This window comes from Heptranchias perlo, chromosome 3, assembly GCF_035084215.1.
Source record: "Heptranchias perlo isolate sHepPer1 chromosome 3, sHepPer1.hap1, whole genome shotgun sequence".
Lineage (NCBI taxonomy): Eukaryota > Metazoa > Chordata > Chondrichthyes > Hexanchiformes > Hexanchidae > Heptranchias > Heptranchias perlo.
The window spans coordinates 45087427-45112992 of NC_090327.1; the positions used below are offsets into that span (position 1 = coordinate 45087427).

At 41.2% G+C, this 25566-nt stretch overlaps 1 protein-coding gene across 1 annotated transcript in view; it reads left to right on the plus strand.

Annotated features, from left to right (window-relative positions):
• pip4p2 (phosphatidylinositol-4,5-bisphosphate 4-phosphatase 2) overlaps positions 1-25120 on the plus strand; it is a 77904-nt gene extending 52784 nt beyond the window's left edge. Inside the window, exons 6-7 of the mRNA XM_067979383.1 lie at positions 12347-12437; positions 24075-25120. Coding sequence (XP_067835484.1) covers positions 12347-12437; positions 24075-24218 — 235 coding nt within the window. The 3' untranslated portion in view covers positions 24219-25120. The remainder of the gene's footprint in view (positions 1-12346; positions 12438-24074) is intronic.
• The last annotated feature ends 446 nt before the right edge of the window (positions 25121-25566 follow it).

Here is a 25566-nt window from a genome sequence, read left to right on the forward strand (position 1 = left end):
AAACGTAGAACCAGTTTATTCTCCTAAGGGGCAAGAGCTCTACTTGCCCCCCAAAAAAGCCATGGACGACAAAAGAAGTAAAGGACAACACGAACAGGCAAGAGGTTCTGTTCAGAGAGTACCAGGAGCTAGGAGCTAAATTTAAAAAAACAGAACCTCAAGGGTTATAATCTCCTGGATTATTACCCAAGCTATGTGCAAATTGGCATAGGGACAAACAGATTGGGGAGGTGAATACGTGGCTGAAGGAGTGTTATGGGAAAGAGGGGTTTCATTTCATGAGACACTGGCACCGGTACTGGGACAGGAAGGAACTGTACTGGGGGGGGGGGGGGGGGGGAAGAGGACGGTGGGGGGGGGGGCTCAGGTGGAAAAGGTAGTATAAATAATAATTCTAAAACAAACAAAAAGCAAGAGAGTAGAGTAATGGTCAGAAATTATGCTTTAGGCACTACAGGTAAAGGGAAAACTAAAAGATGTAAAGTAATTAAATCAGGAGAGAGAAATAAGAAATATGGAAGAAAAACAACATTAGTGCAGAAGGACAGGTTACGGTGTGTGGCCCAAATAAGTGTTCTTTTATACAAATGCACGGAGTATAAGGAACAGATTAAATGAATTGCAGGCGCAAATTCAACTTTGAGGGTACGACATGGCTGCAAGACAGTCAGGACTAGATACTGAATATAACAGTTTATAAGGCCTACAGGAAGAAAAGGGAAACTGGTAGAGCGGGAGGAGTAGCCTTAGTGATTAAGGATGAAATTACTTCAATGATAAGAGAGGATATAACGAGAGGTAAGCAGTGGAGACTTTATGGGTAGAATTAAGAAATAGAAAAGGATTTAAGGCTGTAGTGGGAGTTGTGTATAGTCCACCTGGAAGCAGTTGTGAAGTGGCAGAATGTATAAATGCAGAGATTAGACAAGCTTGTAGCAAAGGCAGAGTAGTTTTAATGGGGGATTTTAACTTTCATGTAGATTGGGATAAGCAGACGAGCTCATGTCAGGAAATTCATTACCATTCTGAGTGTGTTCAGGTCAGCTTTCTGCAACAATATGTCCTAGAACTGACAAGGGGGCAGGCCATATTAGATTTAATAATGAGTAATGAGCCAGATTTAGTTAACATCCTAATGGAACATTTATCTAATAGCGATTGTAATCTGATGGAGTTCAACATTGTGTTTTGAAAGGGAGAAACCTGTAACAGCTACTAAGATTCTAAATTTAGGTAAGGCCGATTTCAACGGGATGAGACAGAGACTGTCCACAGTAAACTGGGCAAATCTGTTAATGGGTAAAACGACAGAAGTTCAATGGGAGGTGTTCAAAAAAGAATTTAACATGATACAGAACCAGTTTATACTCCTAAGGGGCAAGAGCTCTACTTACCCCAAAAAAGGAGCCATGGACGACAAAAGAAGTAAGGGACAACATAAAACTAAAAGAAAAAGCATGCAAAAAATAGCACAGATCCTGGTGACTGGGAGAGATACAAAGAACAGCAAAAGGAGACAAAACAGATAGTAATAGCTACAAAAAGGAAGTATGAAAAGAAACTTGCAAAGGATATCAAAATCAACACAAAATTTTTACAATTATATTAGGGAAGAAAGGGTGGTCCAGAGCAATGTGGGCCCCTTAAAAACTGATAATGTAAATGAAAATAAGGAAATGGCAGACATGTTAAATAATTACTTTGCATCAGTATTTACAGTAGAGGAAGAGGATAGCATGACTGACTCCCCAAGGAAACTAATTTTGAATCAGGGACGGGAACGCACCATAATTGACATAAACAAATTAACAGTAATGAAGAAAATAATGAGACTAAAGAGTGACAAATCCACACGTCCAGATGATTTCCCTCCCAGGGTTTTAAAGGAAGTAGGTGAGAACATTGCAGATGCCCTAACTATGATCTTCCAAAGTTCTCTCAATTCAGGAACAGTTCCTTTCAGATTGGAAAATTGCACATGTCACTCCGCTATTGAAGAAAGGTGAGGGAGGGAAACCAGGGAATTATAGACCAGTTAGCCTAACGTTGGGAAATTACTAGAGTCTATAATTAAGGATGGAGTGACTGAACACCTTGAACATTTTCAGCTGATTAGAGAGAGCCGGCATGGATTTATAAAGGGTAGTTGATGCCTGACAAACCTGATTGAATTTTTTGACGAGGCGACTAAAGTAGTGAACAGGGGAAAGTCTATGGATGTTGTTTATATGGACTTCCAGAAGGCATTCGATAAAATCCCGCATAAGATACTGTCAGCTAATGTTGAAGCTCATGGAATTGAGGGCAAATTATTGAGCTAGTTATGAAATTGGCCGCGCGGCAGGAGACAGAGAGTAGGGATAATGGGCAGGTACTCAAATTGCCAGGGTGTGATTAGTGGTGTCCCACAGGAATCTGTGTTGGGGCCACAATTATTCACTGTATTTATTAACGACTTGGATGATGGGATAGCCAAATGTCCAAGTTTGTCGATGACAAAAAGATAGGCAGCATTGTAAGCAGTGCAGATGGAAGCATAAAATTACAGAGATATATAAATAGATTAAATGAATGGGCAAAACTGTGGCAAATGGATTTCGATGTAGTGTGAGGTCATCCACTTTGGATCTAAAAAGGATAGATCATAGTACTTTCTAAATGGTGCAAAGCTTGAAACAGTGGAGGACCAAAGAGACTTAGGATTCCATGTACATAGCCCTAGTAAAATTGAAGTCAATGGGAATCAGGGCGAAAACTCTCCAGTGGCTGGAGTCATACCTAGCACAAAGGAAGATGGTAGTGGTTGTTGGAGGCCAATCATCTCAGCCCCAGGACATTGCTGCAGGAGTTCCTCAGGGCAGTGTCCTAGGCCCAACCATCTTCAGCTGCTTCATCAATGACCTTCCCTCCATCATAAGGTCAGAAATGGGGATGTTCGCTGATGACTGCACAGTGTTCAGTTCCGTTCGCAACCCCTCAAATAATGAAGCAGTCCGAGCCCACATGCAGCAAGACCTGGACAACATCCAGGCTTGGGCTCATAAGTGGCAAGTAACATTTGCGCCAGATAAGTGCCAGGCAATGACCATCTCCAACAAGAGAGAGTCTAACCACCTCCCCCTGACATTCAACGGCATTACCATCACCGAATCCCCCACCATCAACATCCTGGGGGTCACCATTGACCAGAAACTTAACTGGACCAGCCATATAAATACTGTGGCTAAGAAAGCAGGTCAGAGGCTGGGTATTCTGCGGCGAGTGACTCACCTCCTGACTCCCCAAAGCCTTTCCACCATCGACAAGGCACAAGTCAGGAGTGTGATGGAATAGTCTCCACTTGCCTGGATGAGTGCAGCTCCAACAACACTCAAGAAGCTCGACACCATCCAAGATAAAGCAGCCCGCTTGATTGGCACCCCATCCACCACACTAAACATTCACTCCCTTCACCACTGGCGCACTGTGGCTGCAGTGTGTACCATCCACAGGATGCACTGCAGCAACTCGCCAAGGCTTCTTCGACAGCACCTCCCAAACCCGCGACCTCTACCACCTAGAAGGACAAGGGCAGCAGGCACATGGGAACAACACCACCTGCATGTTCCCCTTCAAGTCACACACCATCCCGACTTGGAAATATATCGCCGTTCCTTCATTGTCGCTGGGTCAAAATCCTGGAACTCCCTTCCTAACAGCACTGTGGGAAAACCGTCACCACACGGACTGCAGCGGTTCAAGAAGGCGGCTCACCACCACCTTCTTGAGGGCAATTAGGGATGGGCAATAAATGCTGGCCTCGCCAGCGACGCCCACATCCCGTGAACTAATAAAAAAAAATTAAAATGTCATGGACAAATACAGAAAATAAGCAGAAAGACTAATGGAATGCTGGCCTTTATATCTAGAGGACTAGAATACATAAGAACATAAGAAATAGGAGCAAGAGTAGGCCATACAGCCCCTTGAGCCTGCTCCACCATTCAAAAAGATCATGGCTGATCTTCAACCTCAACTCCACTTTCCCACCCGATCCCCATATCCCTTGATTCCCTTAGTTTCCAAAAATCTATCGATCTCAGGCTTGAATATACCCGATGACTGAGCATCCACAGCCCTCTGCGGTAGAGAATGCCAAAGATTCAGAACCCTCTGAGTGAAGAAATTTCTCCTCCTCTCAGTCCTAAATGGCCGACCCCATATCCTGAGATGATACCCCCTAGTTCTAGATTCTCCAGCCAGGGGATACATCCTCTCAGCATCTACCCTGTGATCCCCTCATTTTTCTAAACTCTAGAGAGAATATAAGGGGGTACAAGTTATGCTACAGCTATAAAAAGCCCTGGATAAACCACACCTTGAGTATTGTGTTCAGTTCCGGGCACCGTACCTTGGAAAGGCTATATTGGCCTTGGAGGGATTGCAGCATCAATTTACTAGAATGATACCTGAACTCCAAGGGTTAAATTATGAGGCGAGATTACACAAACTAGGGTTGTATTCCCTGGAATCTAGAAGATTGAGGGGTGATTTGATTGAAGTTTTCAAGCTATTAAGGGGAACTGATCAGGTAGATAGAGTGAAACTATTTTTGCTGGTTGAGGAGTCTAGGACAATGGGACATAGTCTAAAAATTAGAGCCAGTCCTTTCAGGAGTGAAGTTAGGAAACCCTTCTACATGCAAAGGGTGGTAGAAGTTTGGAACTCTCTTCCGCAAATGGCAGTTGATGATAGCTCAATTGTTAATTTTAAATCTGAGATTGATAGATTTTTGTTAACCAGAGGTATTAAGGGATATGGGGCTAAGGCAGGTAGATGGAGTTAGGTCACAGATCAGCCATGATCTCATTGAATGGTGGAACAGGCTCGAGGGGCGAAATGGCCTACTCCCGTTCCTATGTTCCTTCAGTACGAGGAAAAATCTTTGAAATCAATTAGGAACATAGGAACAGGAGTAGGCCATTCAGCCCCTCGTGCCTGCTCCGCCATTTGATAAGATCATAGCTGATCTGTGATCTAGCTCCATATACCTGCCTTTGGCCCATATCCCTTAATACCTTTGGTTGCCAAAAAGCTATCTATCTCAGATTTAAATTTAGCAATTGAGCTAGTATCAATTGCCGTTTGCGGATGAGAGTTCCAAACTTCTACCACCCTTTGTATGTAGAAATGTTTTCTAATCGCGCTCCTGAAAGGTCTGGCTCTAATTTTTAGACTGTGCCCCCTACTCCTAAAATCCCCAACCAGCGGAAATAGTTTCTCTCTATCCACCCTATTGGTTCCCTTTAATATCTTATAAATTTCGATCAGATCACCCCTTAACCTTCTAAACTCTAGAGAATACAACCCCAATTTGTGTAATCTCTCCTCGTAACTTAACCCTTGAAGTCCGGGTATCATTCTAGTAAACCTACGCTGCACTCCCTCCAAGGCCAATATGTCCTTCCGAAGGTGCGGTGTCCAGCACTGCTCACAGTACTCCAGGTGCGGTCTAACCAGGGTTTTGTATAGCTGCAGCATAACTTCTGCCCCCTTGTACTCTAGTCCTCTAGATATAAAGGCCAGCATTCCATTAGTCTTATTGATTATTTTCTGCACCTGTTCATGACACGTCAATGATCTATGTACCTGAACCTTTAAGTCCCTTTGGACATCCACTGTTTTTAACTTTTTACCATTTAGAAAGTACCCTGTTCTATCCTTTTTTGATCCAAAGTGGATGACCTCACATTTGCCTACATTGAATTCCATTTGTCACAGATTAGGTGAATGGGCAAAACTATCAATATTGCTTTGTAATTTTATGTTTTCATCTGCACTGCTTACAATGCCACCAATCTTTGTGTCATCGGCAAACTTAGATATGAGACTTTCTATGCCTTCATCTAAGTCGTTAATAAATATTGTGAATAATTGAGGCCCCAAGACAGATCCCTGCGGGACTCCACTAGTCACATCCGCCAATGTGAGTACATACCATTATCCCTACTCTCTGTCGCCTTTCGCTCAGCCAATTTCCTAACCAAGTCCGTACTTTTCCCTCGATTCCATGGGCTTCTATCTTGGCTAACAGTCTCTTATGTGGGACTTTATCAAATGCTTTCTGCAAGTCCATATAAATAACATCCATTGACATTCCCCTGTCCACTACTTTAGTCACCTCTTCAAAAAATTCAATCAGGTTTGTCAGACACAACCTACTTTTCACAAATCCATGTTGGCTCTCTCTGATTAACTGAAAATTCTCAAGGTGTTCAGTCACCCTCTCTTTAATTATAGACTCCAGCATTTTCCCCACAACAGATGTTAGGCTAATTGGTCTATAATTCCTCGGTTTCCCTCTCTCTCCTTTCTTAAAAAGCGGAGTGACGTGCAATTTTCCAATCTAGAGGGACAGTTCCTGAGTCTAGAGAACTTTGAAAGATTATAGTTAGGGCATCTGCAATCTGCTCACCTACTTCCTTTTAAAACCCTGGGATGGAAACCATCTGGTCCTGGGGATTTGTCACTCTTTAGTGCTATTATTTTCTTCATTACTGTTGCTTTACTTATGTTAATTTTATTGAGTCCCTGTCCCCAATTCAATATTAGTTTTCTTGGGATTTCCGGCATGCTATCCTCTTTTTCTACTGTAAATACTGACACAAAGTAATTATTCAACATGTCTGCCATTTCCCCATTGTCAATGACAATATCCCCACTTTGTTTTTAAGGGGCCAACACTGCTCCTGACCCCACCCTCTTTTTCCTAATATAACTATAAAAGTTCTTTGTATTGGTTTTGATATCCCTTGCAAGTTTCTTTTCATACTCTCTTTTTGTAGCTCTTACTATCTGTTTTGTGACACTTTGTTGATCTTTGTATCTTTCCCATTCGCCAGGACATGTGCCATTTTTTGCCTTTTTGTATGCCCTTTCCTTATGTCTTATACTGTCCCTTACCTCTTTAGTTGTCCATGGCTGTTTTTTATGGCAAATAGAGTTCTTGCCCCTCGGGTATAAACCGGTTCAATGACAAGGTAGTGGAACACTTGGAGCGATGTAAACGAATTGGTAAACGTCAGCATGGATTTATAAAAGGGAAGTTATGCCAGAGCATTTAGTAGAATTTTTTCATCGAATAACAAAAGATGTAGAGAATGTGGTGAGTGTAGTTGTGATATACTTAGATTTTAGTTAAACCTTTGATAAGGTACCTCATTAAAAGAAACTAGTTTAGGAAGTTAGCAGACATGGGGGTGAAATTCAACTTTGGCGGGGATGCAAAACAGGCGGTGGCAGTTTGGCCGCCCATTATACACCCTGCCTGATTTTCCTTTCAATGGTGGGGCTGGTACTCTTCAACATTTTCATAAATGATCTGGAAGAAATAAATGACAATATCGTTTTAAAGTTTGTAGATGACACCAAAAAAACAGGAATGATTACATGGTAGAGGATGGCAACAAGCTACAGAGGGGCTTGGATGGTTTGGGGAGGTAGATGGACAATTGGCAGATGCAATTTGATGTAGATAACTGAAAATAATACACTTACAGATACAGAACGTGCAGAGAGATTGCAGAATTAATAGGAAAATAATGACCAATTTGGATCAGAAAAAGTATCAGAGAGTCATTCTAGATGGGCCCTTCAAGACATCAAACTAATGTCTGGCTGTCGGTTGAGGTTTTAATAAGGCTCGGGGGTGTAAAGGATCAATCAAGGCTGTTTGTATTGGAAGGAGACAGCAGAATAAGGGAGCAGTTGACAGTCGGGTGCGCATTAGAGATGTTGGCATCGTTGGCAAGAAGCAAAAGTGCTGAGCAGTGGGAAGAGGTATCACAACTGAAGAGGCTGTGGAGATGTTTTTTGATGGAGAGTAGATCTGAGTGCTGGAGAGGAGGGAATTTGATTAAAGTGTGGGAAAGGTTGAGCACACATAGTTTCGTTATAGCAAATCCTGGAGCTCTGATACAAAATATTTTGTTTATATTTTGGAGGTCCACCTTTGCTTCAGCTCACTCACACATTCGAAGCAAGAACTAATCAAAAAATTATTTAATTCCGTCATTCTCAAACATTTTTGGACCAAGCCCCACTAAAAGACAGCATTATTTAAACTCTTCATAATTTTCTATTCTGTCAGCTCTCCTCTTAACCTTCTCCACGCTCATGAAAAGATGATGTGGAGATGCCGGTGATGGACTGGGGTGGACAAATGTAAGGAATCTTACAACACCAGGTTATAGTCCAACAGTTTTATTTGAAAATCACAAGCTTTCGGAGGCTTTCTCCTTCGTCAGGTGAGTGTCACCTGACGAAGGAGAAAGCCTCCGAAAGCTTGTGATTTTCAAATAAAACTGTTGGACTATAACCTGGTGTTGTAAGATTCCTTACACTCATGAAAAGAGCCCCAGTTTCTCTAGTCTACCCTCATAAGTAAAGCTTCTCATTCCTCGTATCATAGTGAATCACTTCTGCACCCTCTCCGTGGCTTTGACATCCTTATTAAAGGTACCCAATACTGGACATAATAGGAGTAATTTTCAACTTCGCTGCCTGGGCAGTAACCTGATGGAGCGGATTGCCCGCACGTTGTAGAACCCGCCCAAATTTCATTCCATTGACATCAGAAGGCACTACAGCCAGATTGTCCATGTGCACTAGGATGCCATCAGTCAAGTCCTGGCACACTTCTCTGGTCCTGAACATTGGAACTGGCTCCACAGGCTTTAGATAAGCAGAAAACTAGTTGGTGAGCTGTGTGATCTGCTACAAGGCCACCTGCAACCAACCTGCACGCATCATAGAATTGGCACTGTCTGTGATGGGCAAAGTTACCTACATGCTCAATTTTTTTGGTTTAGCCTTCTTCCCGTCTAGCCAAGGCAACATCTGCTCTATCAGCCAATGTACTGCCTACAGATGTATGAAATAACTGACGGATTTATCGGTTAGCATAGCCTGATTTGCATCTCCTGTGAATTAACAACAAGAGCGTGACAAGATTATCTTTGATGAGCGTGGTCTTTGATAGCAAACAGCAGGTTCCGGCTCCTCTTCTGCTACCACTACTTGCTCCACCTCACCTGTGCCCTATGAATCACCCAGTATTGCCTCCACAGGCTCACTAACTACTAATATTACAATGTTTTCTCAAAGGAAGACTTTCTAACAAAGCTCAAATTACAAGATATTAACTCTTGTGTGTTTATATAGATGTGTATGCCTGATGAGTATCGCATGATACCAGCCCATAGCATAGCGAGGCTAGCGCTTCATCTTCTCTTACCCCCCCCCCCCCCACCCCGTGCTTTACAGGTGACATTGTTGAGGGTTGCTTCCTCCAAGGGAGTTCGAGGCTTGAAATTTCTGAACCCTCATCATGTTTGCATCTCTGCCCTTGGGTGACATCTTTCATTATCTATATTTTAAAGTCTCTTTAAAATGGGAATATAATACAGATCTGGAAACAAAAGTTTTACTTGCTCATTTGAAAAATTTATCCACCATAATCCTTTAGATGGGTTACTGTTGGGTGCTCAATTACAAAGTGGTTTTGGTCAGTTGAGGGATTTGTGATAATTATAAACTGCTCTATTGAGGAGGAATAATCCAACCTCCTTAACCTGAAATTTCCCATAGTGCAATGTTTGTAATGTAGTCAACATCACTGCATTTCAGAACTAAAATAAAAGACTGAGTGAGTATGAGTGCTACATAACTTGGAGTAATTTCATTTTAAGTCTGTAATTTGTATAAAAATAACCATTTAAGAAAGAAAAAGAATTGTTACTCAGGATTAGTTCTTAGATTTACTAACCCTCTGTGGTGGGGAAATAAAAGTAGTACCTATATTTGATCAAGCATGCACGTAATGAAGACAAAATTGATTTTTTTTTTATAATATCAGTTTAAGGGATTATAATTTTTAAAGCTATCCATATGTTTATTTTAATATTGTTTCAATCTTAATTTAAATTCAGATTTAGTATCTAGTACACTGTATTAATGGAATTATGCTTACCCAACCTTCCTAATAATCAGATTAAATATATATTTCCTGAGTAAACAGTTAATATTTAGGTTTTTTTGGGTTGTATGTGCAAAGTAATTTCACAGAACTAACTATGTACAATACTAGGTTACCACTGCTATTTTTGTTTAACTGATTCATTTCTGGAATTCTGGAAATCATTTTGTGACTGTGGGGACATTCTGTTACGTTATAGGGCTAGTCATATGCTAGTCTTCATACTTGGGCTTAGACAATCAGAAGTCTTGCGTCTTAAAGCTTTGTGAATGTAGAGATGGGTTAAGATATCTATAGGACATAGGTCAAAAATTCTGGTTTTTTTTTCCATCTTACACTGTTGTCAATTTAATGCTTTAAACAAAATTTACCATGTGATCTTGTTGGAATCTTGGTTTGAAAAATGGTATTATAAACCAGGTAGTATTCGTAATTGTTTGTAGTTAGAAAGATTGGCTCATGGAGGAATCTCTGGGAATATGCTAGCTATGAGAAATTATATTTGAAGGCAAAATAGCACCTATGGAAATTATATTAGTTCTGCATAAGCATAAAATTATTAAAAAGGCAGCATTGACAGTTTTTGGGTTTAATTGTGTTGTGGTCTACAGTTACAAGCAACCAACAACCAATTGAAATGCGCAAGAAACAATGGTCTGAATAGTTTCCCAAATGCGACTTTGTATCACATTTCATTTTACATATTTTTAAAAGGTTCTCATATGGAATGATAGGGTTAGATGATGTAGGGAGGGAAGAGGCTCGTGTGGAGCATAAACACTGGCATGGACCTGTTGGGCCAAATGGCCTGTTTCTGTGCTGTATGTTCCATGTACTTCTATGTATTAATTGTCATCTTGTGCAAGCAGAGATTTAGTCTTAGCAGGTAAGTTGAAGGAGCACATACACAGTGACAGATATACCAAATCTGTAGCCAATGCAGGGTGCAATTAAGTGACCATGTAGCATGCAACTATACTGCTTTTATGTCTGAAACATTGAAGATAAGCATGGAACAAGGCTTTCTAATATAATTTACAGCAGTAACTTGTGCCCTATGGATATGCATCAATGAAAGAGCTGTAATGTGTAAAGGCTCAGCTTGGGCCCCACTGTAAATATGGAACAGGTTGCCAAACAATCTTTTTGTGGCATACAGATATGAGCCATGTGCCCAAGGAATGGTTAAGTGAGCTTGGCAGCTTCCTTAAGGTGTGCTGTCATCTGCATCTGTTTCCAGGTCTTGTGGGTACTGTATTCAGTATTATACCTGACTGCCAAGCTAGCTGGCCCTGCTGTTCTCTGAGAAGGGTGACCTGGAATGGCAAACAGTGCATCCCTCCTCGCATCCAACTGATGCAGCAGCACTTCCACTTCACCAGCCATCAAACGCCTGTGAGGTGTACCTTCGAACTTGAAAATCTATACTGTGACGTCTGTGGCACAAGTGGTTTATTATTTGCTCTGTTTATACAGTATGTAGAATGTGCTGCATGTGTTTTAGTATTTAAAAAGTATATAGTTTTTGGGCACGCTTACTGTGCTGATTATGGAGTGATGTTCATTTTCTAATTGGTTGTGGGGATAGCGTGTGCTGTTTCACTTGGTGTGACAGTGCTCTTTGCATTGCCATGCACATAACTTATGATTGTGTTTGTGTGCTCAAATTTAGAAAAAAGCTGAATTGAATAGGATACATTTCATGTCTTGTCTGATGTTTGGAGAGAATTACTAGGATTAACAGCTACATTCACCAAATTTAAACTTTACTTCTAGGTGGCGTGGTGGTGCAGTGCAATTTTTATCTTGCAGTCCAAATTCCTAATCTAAATATCATTGCAGGGAGGCAGTAAGCAAAGGTCAGGCACTTCCCCATAAAGAGAAATTCAGAGGGACTCTCATCCCTGGATTGCTCTATGTGCCATCTGGCAGCTTGCTCATAAGACTGGCTGAGATGTTGGAGTAGCTCACTTGACTATAGATGATGTGCTAATTCCAGAAGAGATGAAAAAGAGATTATATTCCCTATTTTAAATGCTAACACACTCATATGGTAGTCGAAAAGAATCATTAAATGTTTCTATATAAGGTATAAAGTGTGCCTTTTATTTGGAGTTATATTCTGAGTGGTCATTATGGAGGTAATTTTACAAAATTGTGCTGCCAGTGGAGAGCCTCATCTGCCGGGAGTGTGATTTTGTAAAATTAGTCCTTATGTATTCAGATTGTGGCAGTGAGGTAGAAAATGGAACAGTGTTACAATAGCTTACTGCTGAGATGGCACTGTAAAGATGCAACATAAGCAGCTCTTTATTTTGATTTCCTTGTTAGATCGTCTGTTGGCAGTGCATTGCCTCGAAGGCGTTGCTGTGCATATGTTACTGTTGGAATGATATGTGTCTTCGTTGGAGTTGGTTTAACTGTAAGTAGAACTTAAATACATGGAAGCATTTATGTAAAAACGGTACTGATTCTGAAGACATTTATGTATCAAGGTGTTTATACTTCCTAATATTTGTGTATAATAACTTTTTGTATCTTGTAAATGTATTCCCAATCACACTTGGCACTATTTCTGTTTGTTCTAAACTATTTCTGTTTATTTTCCACTTTGCCTGTAGAAAGGAACATGCCTTATAATCAGAAATAAATGGTCTAGGAATACTGGAAATGTATGCCGCCCCAAATTGATGCCCCTTGTGTTATATAAATCTAAAACAAATAAGGGACCCATAAAATTCTTGCTGCATTCTTTGAGTACTATTGGGCAGTTCTATTCAGTTTGAATCCTTATAAAAGACAAAAAGCTGAGAAATGCAACTATATTTAAAAAAAAAGTTATATACATGTACTGCTGAAAACTTTTTTGGAAATGTATCTGACTCCCAAACTTTTCCATTTTCTCAATGGAGGGTCTAAGTTTAATTTTCTCTATTAGTAAAACAATAATATCTTTTTTAATGTATGACTTCTTTATCTGACCCAGAGATTGTTTATGTTTATCAATATCAGCTGGTTAATTATGTGAACATAATGGAGCCATAGCACATTTGACTGCAGCTAGTGAAGTTTCATTGTTCTTTATTCTCCCTCCCCAGTGAGTTGATTATATATACAAGAAAGGCATTGCTGCTAAATAATGGATTTTGCCAGAAGTACAACATCAGATTACATAGATCATTGGATGAAGGATATGCAACAGGTCTTGTAGTTAGTTTGACAAAAATGAGTACTTTTTGTTTAGTCTTAGCTTTGTAGTGGTCCCTGTAATATAACTTGATTTTAGCACAGTGGAATGGTAATTCTACATTATAGAGCCAGGTAAATGTTATAATCTTTGAAGCTTGCCTGCCATTTAAGCTGCTGCAGATGTTTATACATTTCCTGTGCCCCCATCCATAATAGTTAGAAACAAGAAAACCTAAAACAAGGAAAGAGAAGAGACTATTCAGCCCATTGAGGTTGCACCTTCTGCAGGCAATTTACAATCTACCCATCATTGGGCTGTAATCTACTTACTTAATGTCCTGAGGGAAAAATTTGCAAAAATTCTTTCCTGTCTCATAAAGGTAATTTAGCAAAATTCTCGGAAGGAAAATTTCAATATGTTTATAGTATTGTTGTAAATAATAACAATAAAGAAACCATGCGCTAAATATAATCATGATGTGGAGATGCCGGTGATGGACTGGGGCGGACAAATGTAAGGAATCTTACAACACCAGGTTATAATCCAACAATTTTATTTTAAAATCACAAGCTTTCGGAGATTATCTCCTTTGTCAGGTGAGTAGTGAATGAGAGGTTCTCAAATCGCATATCTTATATTAGGCTGGGACACCATCACACCAATCAAAGGTGTCGTTGGTGTTCAGACAGGTTAGCCACGGAAAACAGTAGGTCCCAGTATGCTGAATACACAATGTGTTAAATTACACAGACAGAGAGAAAGAGACCCGCAAGGCAGAGAGAGAGAGAATTTCCAGTTGTATTAAAAACAGATAACTTTTTTTTCCTTGCTGGTGGGGTTACGTGTAGCATGACATGAACCCAAGATCCCGGTTGAGGCCGTCCTCGTGGGTGCGGAACTTGGCTATCAATTTCTGCTCGACGATTTTGCGTTGTCGTGTGTCTCGAAGGCCACCTTGGAGAACGCTTACCCGAAGATCGGTGGCTGAATGTCCTTGACTGCTGAAGTGTTCCCCGACTGGGAGGGAACCCTCCTGTCTGGCGATTGTTGCGCGGTGTCCGTTCATCCGTAGTCGCAGTGTCTGCATGGTCTCGCCAATGTACCATGCTCCGGGGCATCCTTTCCTGCAACGTATGAGGTACACAACGTTGGCCGAGTCACAGGAGTATGAACCATGCACCTGGTGGGTGGTGTCCTCTCGTGTGATGGTGGTATCTGTGTTGATGATCTGCCATGTCTTGCAGAGAGATGCACAGATGCATGTCCTGCTCAGACGAGGAGGAACGCGATGGACACCTATAGATGCTGAAAGACGCCCTCGTAAGAACGGGATATGACGCTCGACTTGTCGATCGACAGTTCCGACTGGCCACAGCGAAGAATCGCATAGACCTCCTCAGAAGACAAACACGGGACGCAACCAACAGAGTACCCTTCGTCGTCCAGTACTTCCCCGGAGCGGAGAAACTACGCCATGTTCTCCGCAGCCTTCAACATGTCATCGATGACGACGAACACCTCGCTAAGGCCATCCCCACGCCTCCACTACTCGCCTTCAAACAGCCACCCAACCTCAAACAGACCATCGTTCGCAGCAAATTACCCAGCTTTCAGGGGAACAGCGTCCACAACACCACACAACCCTGCCACGGCAACCTCTGCAAGACATGCCAGATCATCGACACAGATACCACCATCACACGAGAGGACACCACTCACCAGGTACATGGTTCATACTCCTGTGACTCGGCCAACGTTGTCTACCTCATACGTTGCAGGAAAGGATGCCCCGGAGCATGGTACATTGGCGAGACCATGCAGACACTGCGACTACGGATGAACGGACACCGCGCAACAATCGCCAGACAGGAGGGTTCCCTCCCAGTCGGGGAACACTTCAGCAGTCAAGGACATTCAGCCACCGATCTTCGGGTAAGCGTTCTCCAAGGTGGCCTTCGAGACACACGACAACGCAAAATCGTCGAGCAGAAATTGATAGCCAAGTTCCGCACCCACGAGGACGGCCTCAACCGGGATCTTGGATTCATGTCACACTACACGTAGCCCCACCAGCAAGGAAAAAAAAGTTATCTGTTTTTAATACAACTGGAAATTCTCTCTCTCTCTCTCTCTGCCTTTCGGGTCTCTTTCTCTCTGTCTGTGTAATTTGACACATTGTGTATTCAGTATACTGGGATGTAATGTTTTCCGTGACTAACCTGTCTGAACACCAACGACACCTTTGATTGGTGTGATGGTGTCCCAGCCTAATATAAGATATGCGATTTGAGAACCTCTCATTCACTACTCACCTGACGAAGGAGATAATCTCCGAAAGCTTGTGATTTTAAAATAAAATTGTTGGACTATAACCTGGTGTTGTAAGATTCCTTACTAAATATAATCAGATGCATCTTAAGCAGAAATGCACTTTTTTTGAATACTCAGTTATAAATTTGTGAAATAATGAAATGGCCTTTGAACATGAATGGTCCTATGCGTTCAATTCTTCCTGGTGGATTTGCACAGTTGAAATGTTCTAAGCCCAGCAGCGTAGGACCATTCGTGTTGAAAGGCTATTTCATAAATTTGTAACCAACTATTCAAAAACGTGCATTTCTGCTTAAGATGCATCTGGTTACATTTAGCGCATGGTTTCTTTAATTTATATTCATACCCTTAATTTCACCTGATTTTGCTCCAAGAACTTCTTAACTACCTAAGGCATCATCCTTAGGATTTTTTTAAAACTTAGAACATGTCCCAGTGATGTGCATCAAGCGAACCACTGAATAATTAAACTAGATGACATTGATAAACTTGCACAGTCTTAAGTATATTTGGTACATCCAGTCCCATATGTAATCTGATACGGTACTTGCAGCATAATTCATTATTTAGTTACAATGACTTGCCTCTATGTACTGTAAAGCAACGTCACTGGGAGTAAAGAACATTGGAATTTCACTGGTTGCAGTGAAATGTCCGATGGCCCCCTTATGTTTCACGTAAACAAGCAACTGAAACCCCTATAATCTTCAATCTTTTTAAAAAGAATTAATTGGCACAACTTTAACTTTTTTTCCTGGGAGTACGTTCCAAATATCTGCCACTCTGAAAAACAAATTTCTCCTAATCTTAAACTTTGCTTCAGACTTATTAATTTTCTACTTATAAACAGGTTATTTAACTTGAGCATAGAAATGAAATTAACTAGACCTTTCAGAATTTTAAAGACCTGAATCACCTTTCTTTTTTTTTGTTGATCCAAAGTAAACATATCGGTGGCAATTTTAATTTGTGCCTGGCATTAACAGGACGGTATCGACCTCAAAATGAAGTCAGTAGCCTTACTATCCCGTTGCCCGTGACGATGCGGCTGACACTATTTTGAAAGAAGCCTACCGCAGGACGGCCAAAGTGCCTGCCTGTTTCACACGATAGGCCGCTTTTAATATGCAAATCGAGGTTCTAGGAGTGAAGGGGATCATCTCTGCACGGCATGGGGTTGGTTGGACTTCTTTGCCTAGAAATTAGACCATGACAGTTTTTGGGTACGCGGAGGGCGCAGTTCATGCTCCCCGTGCCTGAATGGTGAGGCCCAAGGCTCTCCGGATTTTGGGCCTCGGGCCTCAATTTAATCTTTCCAATGGAGAGCCCGCCGATGAAGAGGTTTCCAAGTTTGGGCATCTGCTAGTGCCGCAGCGGCCCTCAGGTAAATGTTATTGGGGATGGGGGAATGGGTCAGAATCGGGGGTCGGGAGCAGAGGGGAAATTGGGATTGGTGGCAATTGGGCGGAGGATGTTGGGAGCAGTGATGATGGGGGAGAGGTCAGGAGCGGCTCGTACTCCTCCCGGTTCCACATTCAGGTAAGTTACTTACCACCTTTGTTGCATGCGATCTCTAGGGCTGGTTTCCCTGAGTGCATATGCAAAGGGCTTAATGTCTGTTTTAGGCGTAGGTAAAGGATGTCCCTTGTTTGCCCTTACCCAGTATGGCGGGTGGCGCACTTCGAGCTGGAAATGTGTGCAAAAGGGGAAGGTCGTGATCAATAACCGTCTCTCACGTGTGTGTCAGATGGTCACTTTAGGTCCTCTCCCTGCTTTTGCCGTTAGGATGTAGAAGAAACTGATTTATAGATTTCCTTCTGGGCAGAAGAGGTCCTGCCAGACAAACCTTTATGCAGACAAATCTCTGCATTGATGTGCATTTTTCTATCAGCTGTGTGGTCTTGTTTACAACAGACAGCTCTTCTATAATTGAGCTGAGGGATATTTCTTCGGAATTGCTTTTCTCCAGGATATGCTGAAGACCTGGAGCATGGTTTCCTGTAATGGACTATCTGTTGACCAAAGGAAGGGCACTGTTGGCTGCGTCACTTATTTGTAATGCCCACACATACATGCCTTTTTATATTTTAAAAAAAAAAGTGCTAAGTCAAGAGACATTGCCTAGCTGTACGAATCACCAGGTTCAGGGATTGGCAGGACATCAGTAAGTTGGACTGAATGTTGCCAGAGACGCTCGAGGTAATTTTCACTTTTGGAGGTAGTTGATTGAAGTCAATGGAAAGGAAAGTTGGACGGGATGTATAATAGGCTACCACCAGTTTTCTGACCCTGCTGAAAGTGAATATTGCCCCCATTAATTTTTGAATATCTCATAAGAACCTAAGAACCTTTTAGTAAGAGGAGAAGAACTTTGTGCCCAACTGGCTTATCTCTTTAATTATAGGTCAACCCCATTTCCCACCTTGTAACTATATCCTTCAATCTGTTGTCTTTATAAATGCATCCAATTGTCTCTTGAACTTATTTAAACTGTTTGTTTCATTGGTCTTTCCTGGTTACTTGATTACTCTTTGGGTGCAGATTTCCACTTAATTTCACTTATTACTCCTAACTTCCTCATTTTTAATTTCTGTTCCCTGAGATTTGAATATCCCACTTTAGTTGTCTGGATCAGTCTTATCAATTCCATTCGTACAATTGAAAGTTTTATATCTTATTGAAGTCCCCTCTTTTCCAAAGAAAACAAACCCAACTTTCTTTACCTTTCCTCATAACTTAAATTCCTTATACCCAGAATCATCTTTGCTGCTCTGCTTTGTCTCAAGGGCAGTAATAGCTTTCCTGTGATCAAGTGACCAAAACTGCACACAGCCCTCCAGATTAGGGTTGTCAACCCTCCAGGATTGTCCTGGAGTCACCAGTAATTAAAGACTAATCTCCAGGACACCGCTGCAAGCAATTTTGTTTGTGTTCTATCCCTCGGCAAATGGAATCATTACCTTATTTGCTTTCCTGTTAAGCAGCTGAAAACTGTACTGATGGTTTCATTTCTTTTTGAAGTGATTACTTTTAAATATCTGTTTGCATTTTGCACTAGTGCTATTTTCATAGAATCATAGAATGGTTACAGCACAGAAGGAGGCCATTTGGCCCCTCGAGCCCATGCCAGCTCTCTGCAAGAGCAATCCAGCTAGTCCCACTCCCCTGCCCTTTCCCTGTTGCCCTGCAAATTTTTCCCTTCAAGTACTTATCCAATTCCCTTTTGAAAGCCACGATTGAATCTGTCTCCACCACCCTTTCAGGCAGTGCATTCCTGCTCCTAACCACTCACTGCATAAAAAAGTTTCTCCTCATGCCGCCTTTGGTTCTTTTGCCAATCACCTTAAATCTGTGTCTTCTGGTTCTCGACCCTTCTGCCAAAGGGAACAGTTTCTCTCTATCTGCCCTGTCTAGACCCCTCATGATTTTGAACACATCTATCGAATCTCCTCTCAACTTTCTATGCTCTAGAATCATAAAGGTTACAACACGGAAGGAGGCCATTCGGCCCGTCGAGTCCGTGCTGGCTCTCTGCAAGAGCAATCTAGCTAGTCCCACTCCTCGGCCTTATCCCCGCAGCCCTGCAAATTTTTTACCTTCAAGTACTTATCCAATTCCCTTTTGAAAGCTCTAAGGAGAACAACCTTATCAAACATGGTCAATCCACGTCACTGAAGTCCCTCATCCCTGGAATTATTCTAGTAAATCTTTTCTGTACCCTCTCCAAGGCCTACACATCCTTCCTAAAGTGCGGTGCCCAGAATTGGACACAATACTCCAATTGTGGCCGAATCAGTGTTTTATAAAGGTTCTTCATAACCTCCTTGCTTTTGTACTCTATGCCTCTATTTATAAAGCCAGTGATCCCATGTGCTTTTTTAACTGCTTTCTCAACCTGCCCTGTCACCTTCAACGACCTGTGCATATATACCTCCAGGTCTCTCTCTGTTTCCTTTAGTTGAAATTGCCTCTACTCGTTTTTCCTACCAAAAAGTATCACTTCACACTCCTCTGCGTTAAATTTCATCTGCCATGTGCCCGCCCATTCCACCAGCCTGTCCGTGTCCTCTTGAAGTCTATCACTATCCTCCTCACTTTTCACTACACTTCCAAGTTTTGTGTCATCTGCAAATTTTGAAATTATTCCTTGTACACCCAAGTCCAAGTCATTAATATATATAAAAAAAAAGCAGTGGTCCTAATACTGACACCTGGGGAACACCACTGTATACCTTCCTCCTGTCTGAAAAACAACCATTCACCACTACTCTCTGTTTCCTGTCAATTAGCCAATTTCGTATCCATGCTGCCACTGCCCCTTTTATTCCATGGGGTACAACTTTGCTGACAAGCCTATTATGTGGCACTTCATCAGACACCCTTTGGCAGTCCATGTACACCACATCAACTGCATTGCCCTCATCAACCCTCTCTGTTACCTCATCAAAAAACTCTATCAAGTTAGTTAAACACAATTTGTTTTTAACAAATCCGTGCTAGCTTTCCTTAATTAATCTACACTTGTCCAAGTGACTATTAATTTTGTCCCGGATTATCGTTTCTAAAAGCTTCCCCACCACTGAGGTTAAACTAACTGGCCTGTAGTTGTTGGATTTAGCCTTACACCTTTTTTTGAACAAGGGTGTAACATTTGCAATTCTCTAGTCCTCTGGCACCACCCCCGTATCGAAGGATGATTGGAAGATTATGGCTTGTACCTCAGCAATTTCCACCCTTATTTCCCCTCAGCAACCTAGTAGTGGTTAATTAATAATCTTGTGCGTGGTCCTTTAGGCAAGAGTGACCATAACATGATAGAATTCTTCATTAAGATGGAAAGTGAAGTAGTCCAATCCGAAACTAGGGTCCTAAATCTAAACAAAGGAAACTACGAAGTAATGAGGAGTGAGTTGGCTATGATAGATTGGGAAGATTCATTAAAAGGCATGACGGTGGATAAGCAATGGCTAACATTTAAATAACGAATGCATGAATTGCAACAACTATACATTCCTTTCTGGCGCAAAAACACAAAAGAAATTAAGGATAGTATTAGATCCAAAGAGGAGTCTTATAAAGTTGCCAGAAAAAGTAGCAGGCCTTGGGATTGGGAGCAGTTTAGAATTCAGCAATAAAGGACCAAGAGATTGATTAAGAGGGGAAAGATAGAGTATGAGTGTAAACTTGCAAGGAACATAAAAGTGGACTGTAAAAGCTTCTACAAGTATGTAAAAAGAAAAAGATTAGTGAAGACAAATGTAGGTCCCTTACAGTCAGAAATGGGAGAATTTATAATGGGGAGCAAGGAAATGGCAGAGCAATTAAACACATACTTTGGTTCTGTCTTCACGGAAGAGGACACAGATAACTTCCCAGAAATGCTAGGGAACCAAGGGACAAGTGAGAAGGAGGAATTAAAGGAATTTAGTATTAGTAAAAAAAAAGTGCTGGAGAAATTAAGGGGACTGAAAGCCGATAAATCCCCAGGGCCTGATAATCTGCATCCCAGAGTACTAAAAGAGGTAGCCATGGATATAGTGGATGCATTAGTTGTCATCTTCCAAAATTCTGTAGATTATGGAACAATTCCTGCAGATTGGAGGGTGGCGAATGTAACCCCACTATTTAAAAAAGGAGGGAGAGAGAAAACAGGGAACTACAGACCAGTTAGCCTAACATCAGTAGTAGGGAAAATGCTAGAGTTTATTATAAAGGATGTGATAACAGGACATTTAGAAAATGTCAATGGGATTAGACAAAGTCAACATGGATTTATGAAAGGGAAATCATGTTTGACAAACCTACTGGAGTTTTTTGAGGATGTAACTGGTAGAATAGATAAGGGAGAACCAGTGGATGTGGTTTATTTGGATTGTCAGAAGGCCTTTGATAAAGTCCCACATAAGAGGTTAGTGTGCAAAATTAAAGCACATGGGATTGGGGGTAATATACTGGCATGGATTGAAAATTGGTTAACAGACAGGAAACAGAGAGTAGGAATAAATGGGTCTTTTTCGGGGTGGCAGGCAGTGACCGCAGGGATCAGTGTTTGGGCCCCAGCTATTCACTATATATATCAATGATTTGGATGAGGGAACCAAATGTAATATTTCCAAGTTTGCTGATGACACAAAACTAAGTGGGATTGTGAGTTGTGAGGAGGATGCAAAGAGGCTTCAAGGCGATTTAGACAAGTTGAGTGAGTGGGCAAATACATGGCAGATGCAGTATAATGTGGATAAATGTGAAGTTATCCACTTCGGAAGGAAAAACAGTAAGGCAGAGTATTATTTAAATGGTGATACATTGGGAAATGTTGATGTACAAAGGGACCTGGGTGTCCCTTGTACACCAGTCACTGAAAGCAAACATGCAGGTGCAGCAAGCAGTTAGGAAGGCAAATGGTATGTTGGCCTTCATTGTAAGAGGATTTGAGTACAGGAGCAAGGATGTCTTACTGGAGTTATACAGGGCCTTGGTGAGACCGCACCTGGAGTATTGTGTGCAGTTTTGGCCTCCTTACCTAAGAAAGGATATACTTGCCATAGAGGGAGTGCAGCAAAGAATCACCAGACTGATTCCTGGGATGGCAAGACTGTCGTATGAGGAGAGATTGGGTTGATTAGGCCTGTATTCACTAGAGTTTAGAAAAATGAGAGGGGATCTCATTGAAACATATAAAATTCTGACAGGGCTAGACAGACTAGATGCAAGGAGGATGTTTCCCCTGGCTGGACCCCTCCAGAACGAGGGGTCACAGTCTCAGGATACGGGGTAGGACATTTAGGACTGAGATGAGGAGAAATTTCTTCACTGAGGGTGGTGAACCTGTGGAATTCTCTACCACAGAAGGCTGTGGAGGCCAAGTCACTGAATATATTTAAGAAGGAGCTAGATAGATTTCTAGACACAAAAGGCATCAAGGGGTATGGGGAGAGAGTGGGAATATGGTATTGAGATAGAGGATCAGCCATGATCATATTGAATGGCGGAACCGGCTCGAAGGGCTGAATGGCCTACTCCTGCTCCTATTTTCTATGTTTCTATGCGTCGCATCCGGACGTGGTGACTTATCTACTTTAAGTACAGCCAGCCTTTTTAGTACCACCTCTTCATCAATTTTTAGCCCATCCAGTATCTCAGCTACTTCCTCTTTTACTATGACTTTGGCAGCACCTTCTTCCTTGTTAAAGACAGATGCAAAGTACACATTTAGTGCCTCATTCATGGAGGCAGACGGCATAGCTAGGTCTCCTTTTTGGTCCCTAATCGGTCCCACCCCTCCTCTTACTACCCGTTTACTACTTATATGCCTATACAAGACTTTTGGATTCCTTTTTATGTTAGTTCCCATCTATTCTCATACTCTCGCTTTGCCCCTCTTATTTCCTTTTTCACTTCTCCTCTGTACTTTCTATATTCAGCCTGGTTCTCACTTGTATTATCAACCTGACATCTGTCATACGCCCCCTTTTTCTGCTTCATCTTAATTTCTATCTCTTTCATCATCCAGGGAGCTCTGGCTTTGGTTGCTCTACCTTTCCCCCTCGTGGCAATGTACCTAGACTGTACCCGAATCATCTCCTCTTTAAAGGCCACCCATTGTTCAATTACAGTTTTGCCTGCCAATCTTTGATTCCAATTTAACCGGGCCAGAACCGTTCTCAACCCACTGAAATTGGCCCCCTTCCAATTAAGTATTTTTACACTAGATTGCTTCTTGTCCTTTTCCATATTTAATCTAAACCTTATTTTTTGTCACTTGATGTGCACAGTGAGTCTGGCATAGGGCCTTCTGGCAGGTATGTATGTTCCTGAGATCTGTAAAATCTATTGATAAGATTGGAAGCTTAGGAGCAGTTGTCCATGTTTGGTCTTTTCTGCATGTACACGTAATTTTGCAGCACAGATATATAGATGTGATCTTATTTTGAGGAAGTGAATCCCAAGTGGTCTGTGGCAAGCCCTACAACATGTGTACCTAGACTTCCAAAAAGCATTTGACAAAGTTCCTCATGAAAAGCTACGAGTTCAGCAGTGAGGATTCAGAATATAACTTGGAATGGATACGAAATTGGCTGAAGAATGGAACACAGTATAGGAGTTATGTCAGGGTGTGGGGATTGCTGAGTGGAGTGCCCTCGGGATTGGCAGGTGAGGAGGGGGAAGAACTGTCAAGTCTTTCTGAAAGGATGAACTAAGATGGAGCGAATGTCCTTCCTCATCTATACTTATCTTGTGATCTCCCTTATATTTGTCAGTTGGCCACGTAGCTTAATATTATTAGTAAATTTAAATCAATTTATGAGTAGTGTGAACAGTTTGACAACCAGTTTGCCCACTTTATAGACTAAATAGTTATTGCTGGCTAATCAATTCACTTTAAAAAAAAATTAAATCTCTGTAGGCATTCATGCATATATGTTGAATTGTGATTTTGGCCTGCACCATGTGATAGCTGGCATCGAGTAAGTACCAGTTTTAACTCCAAAGTTTAATGTAACTATACAAGATTTAACTATTGCGTTTCTTTTCAAGGTTGGGACTCAAGAATTCGCCAGACGTTACACTGCAACATACGTTTCCTGGGTTTTTGCTTATCTTCTAGGCTTACTCTGTCTAATCAGAGCTTGTTATTGGGGAGCCATAAAAGTTAGCTATCCTGAGCACACCTTTGCATAGACAAATCATTCATCCACTGCAGAAGATGCGATGGTCTACAAATCTTTAATTCCAAGAAAATGAACATTTTCAAGTTAATGTAAATCAACTTCATGGACTGATTAGGTCCAAAGAGGATAATGGTGTCAGAACATGTGCATATTGCACTATGGTTTAAGCAAGTAGACATTTTTGTTGCTGCTAGGTTGCTGTGTTAAGACAAATGCTGCATTTAAGTTGTTTGCAATGTACACCCCATTTTGCCTCAGTTAAATTTTGTCATACAAGCTCTGTTGAAATTCTTTAATAGGTTTTTGGATTCTATGGTAGTAGTATCTTTAATGTTCACCGGAGCCACTGTTACTCTTTTGAGCTGCAACAAAGGAATGTGACAAAACAAATTGGCTTCATACACTTCAAAATATTTCTATACAGGCTTGATGTTTTTTAAATTGCTCCTATGAATCTGAATATTCTGAACAATACTGCATTGTAGCTAAGCAATAAAAATAAGTTCTATATGTTGTACTTTGAATACTTTCATACTTTTAAGTATTTGCTTTTTAAAGTATAAAGCTTTTTAAAATGTCTACACTGAGACTGTCATAGAGCATTATGGTGGCAATAGTAAGTGATGCTTGACTTAGTGGATCATATTTATCTCATTGTGTAACTATCCATACTATAAATCATTTTGACAGTCCACAAAGCAGAAAAGCATCAGGAAAAGTAGTGGTTTTTGCTATTATCATAGTAAGATAACCTATTTAAGAATATACACAAACTTCAGCTGTTGAATGTAATGTCAAAGTTTGTACCAAATTAACCACAGATCCATTGACTATGTTGCTTTGCTGAAGTGGATGCAGTCTTTTTTAAATAAGGTAATAGAAATTATTCTACAAATAAAACACATAAACATTTGTTGACTATGCTGTTACTAATTATATGACTAAGCAGTTTAGTAATGCAAATTTACGATGATGAGGCCAGCTGTTTATTTTTAAATGAACTTGTGTTTTTTAACCTGGACATTGAATTCAACGTTTAACTGGAATTCCATGAATTATTCTTGTGTGCTGAAAGATATAATTCATCCCTGATTGTCAAGATATGTGGTGGTCAGAAAGAAAGAACTCTGAAGGCGATTTTTTACAGTTGTGCCCAAAATGGATACGAGTCAGCAGATAATTAAGGATTTTTAAACTAGGTATTAATCTAGTGGCACTCAATGGACCTTTGCTAGAGCCCACGTATCTCCCACCATGTGTGGGGTTCAATGTAAGAACAGGTTTAATGACCTCACGAGCAGCAAGGGTGAGTACAGCTTTTCACCTCTCCACGTGTCTCACCAACACATCACAATACT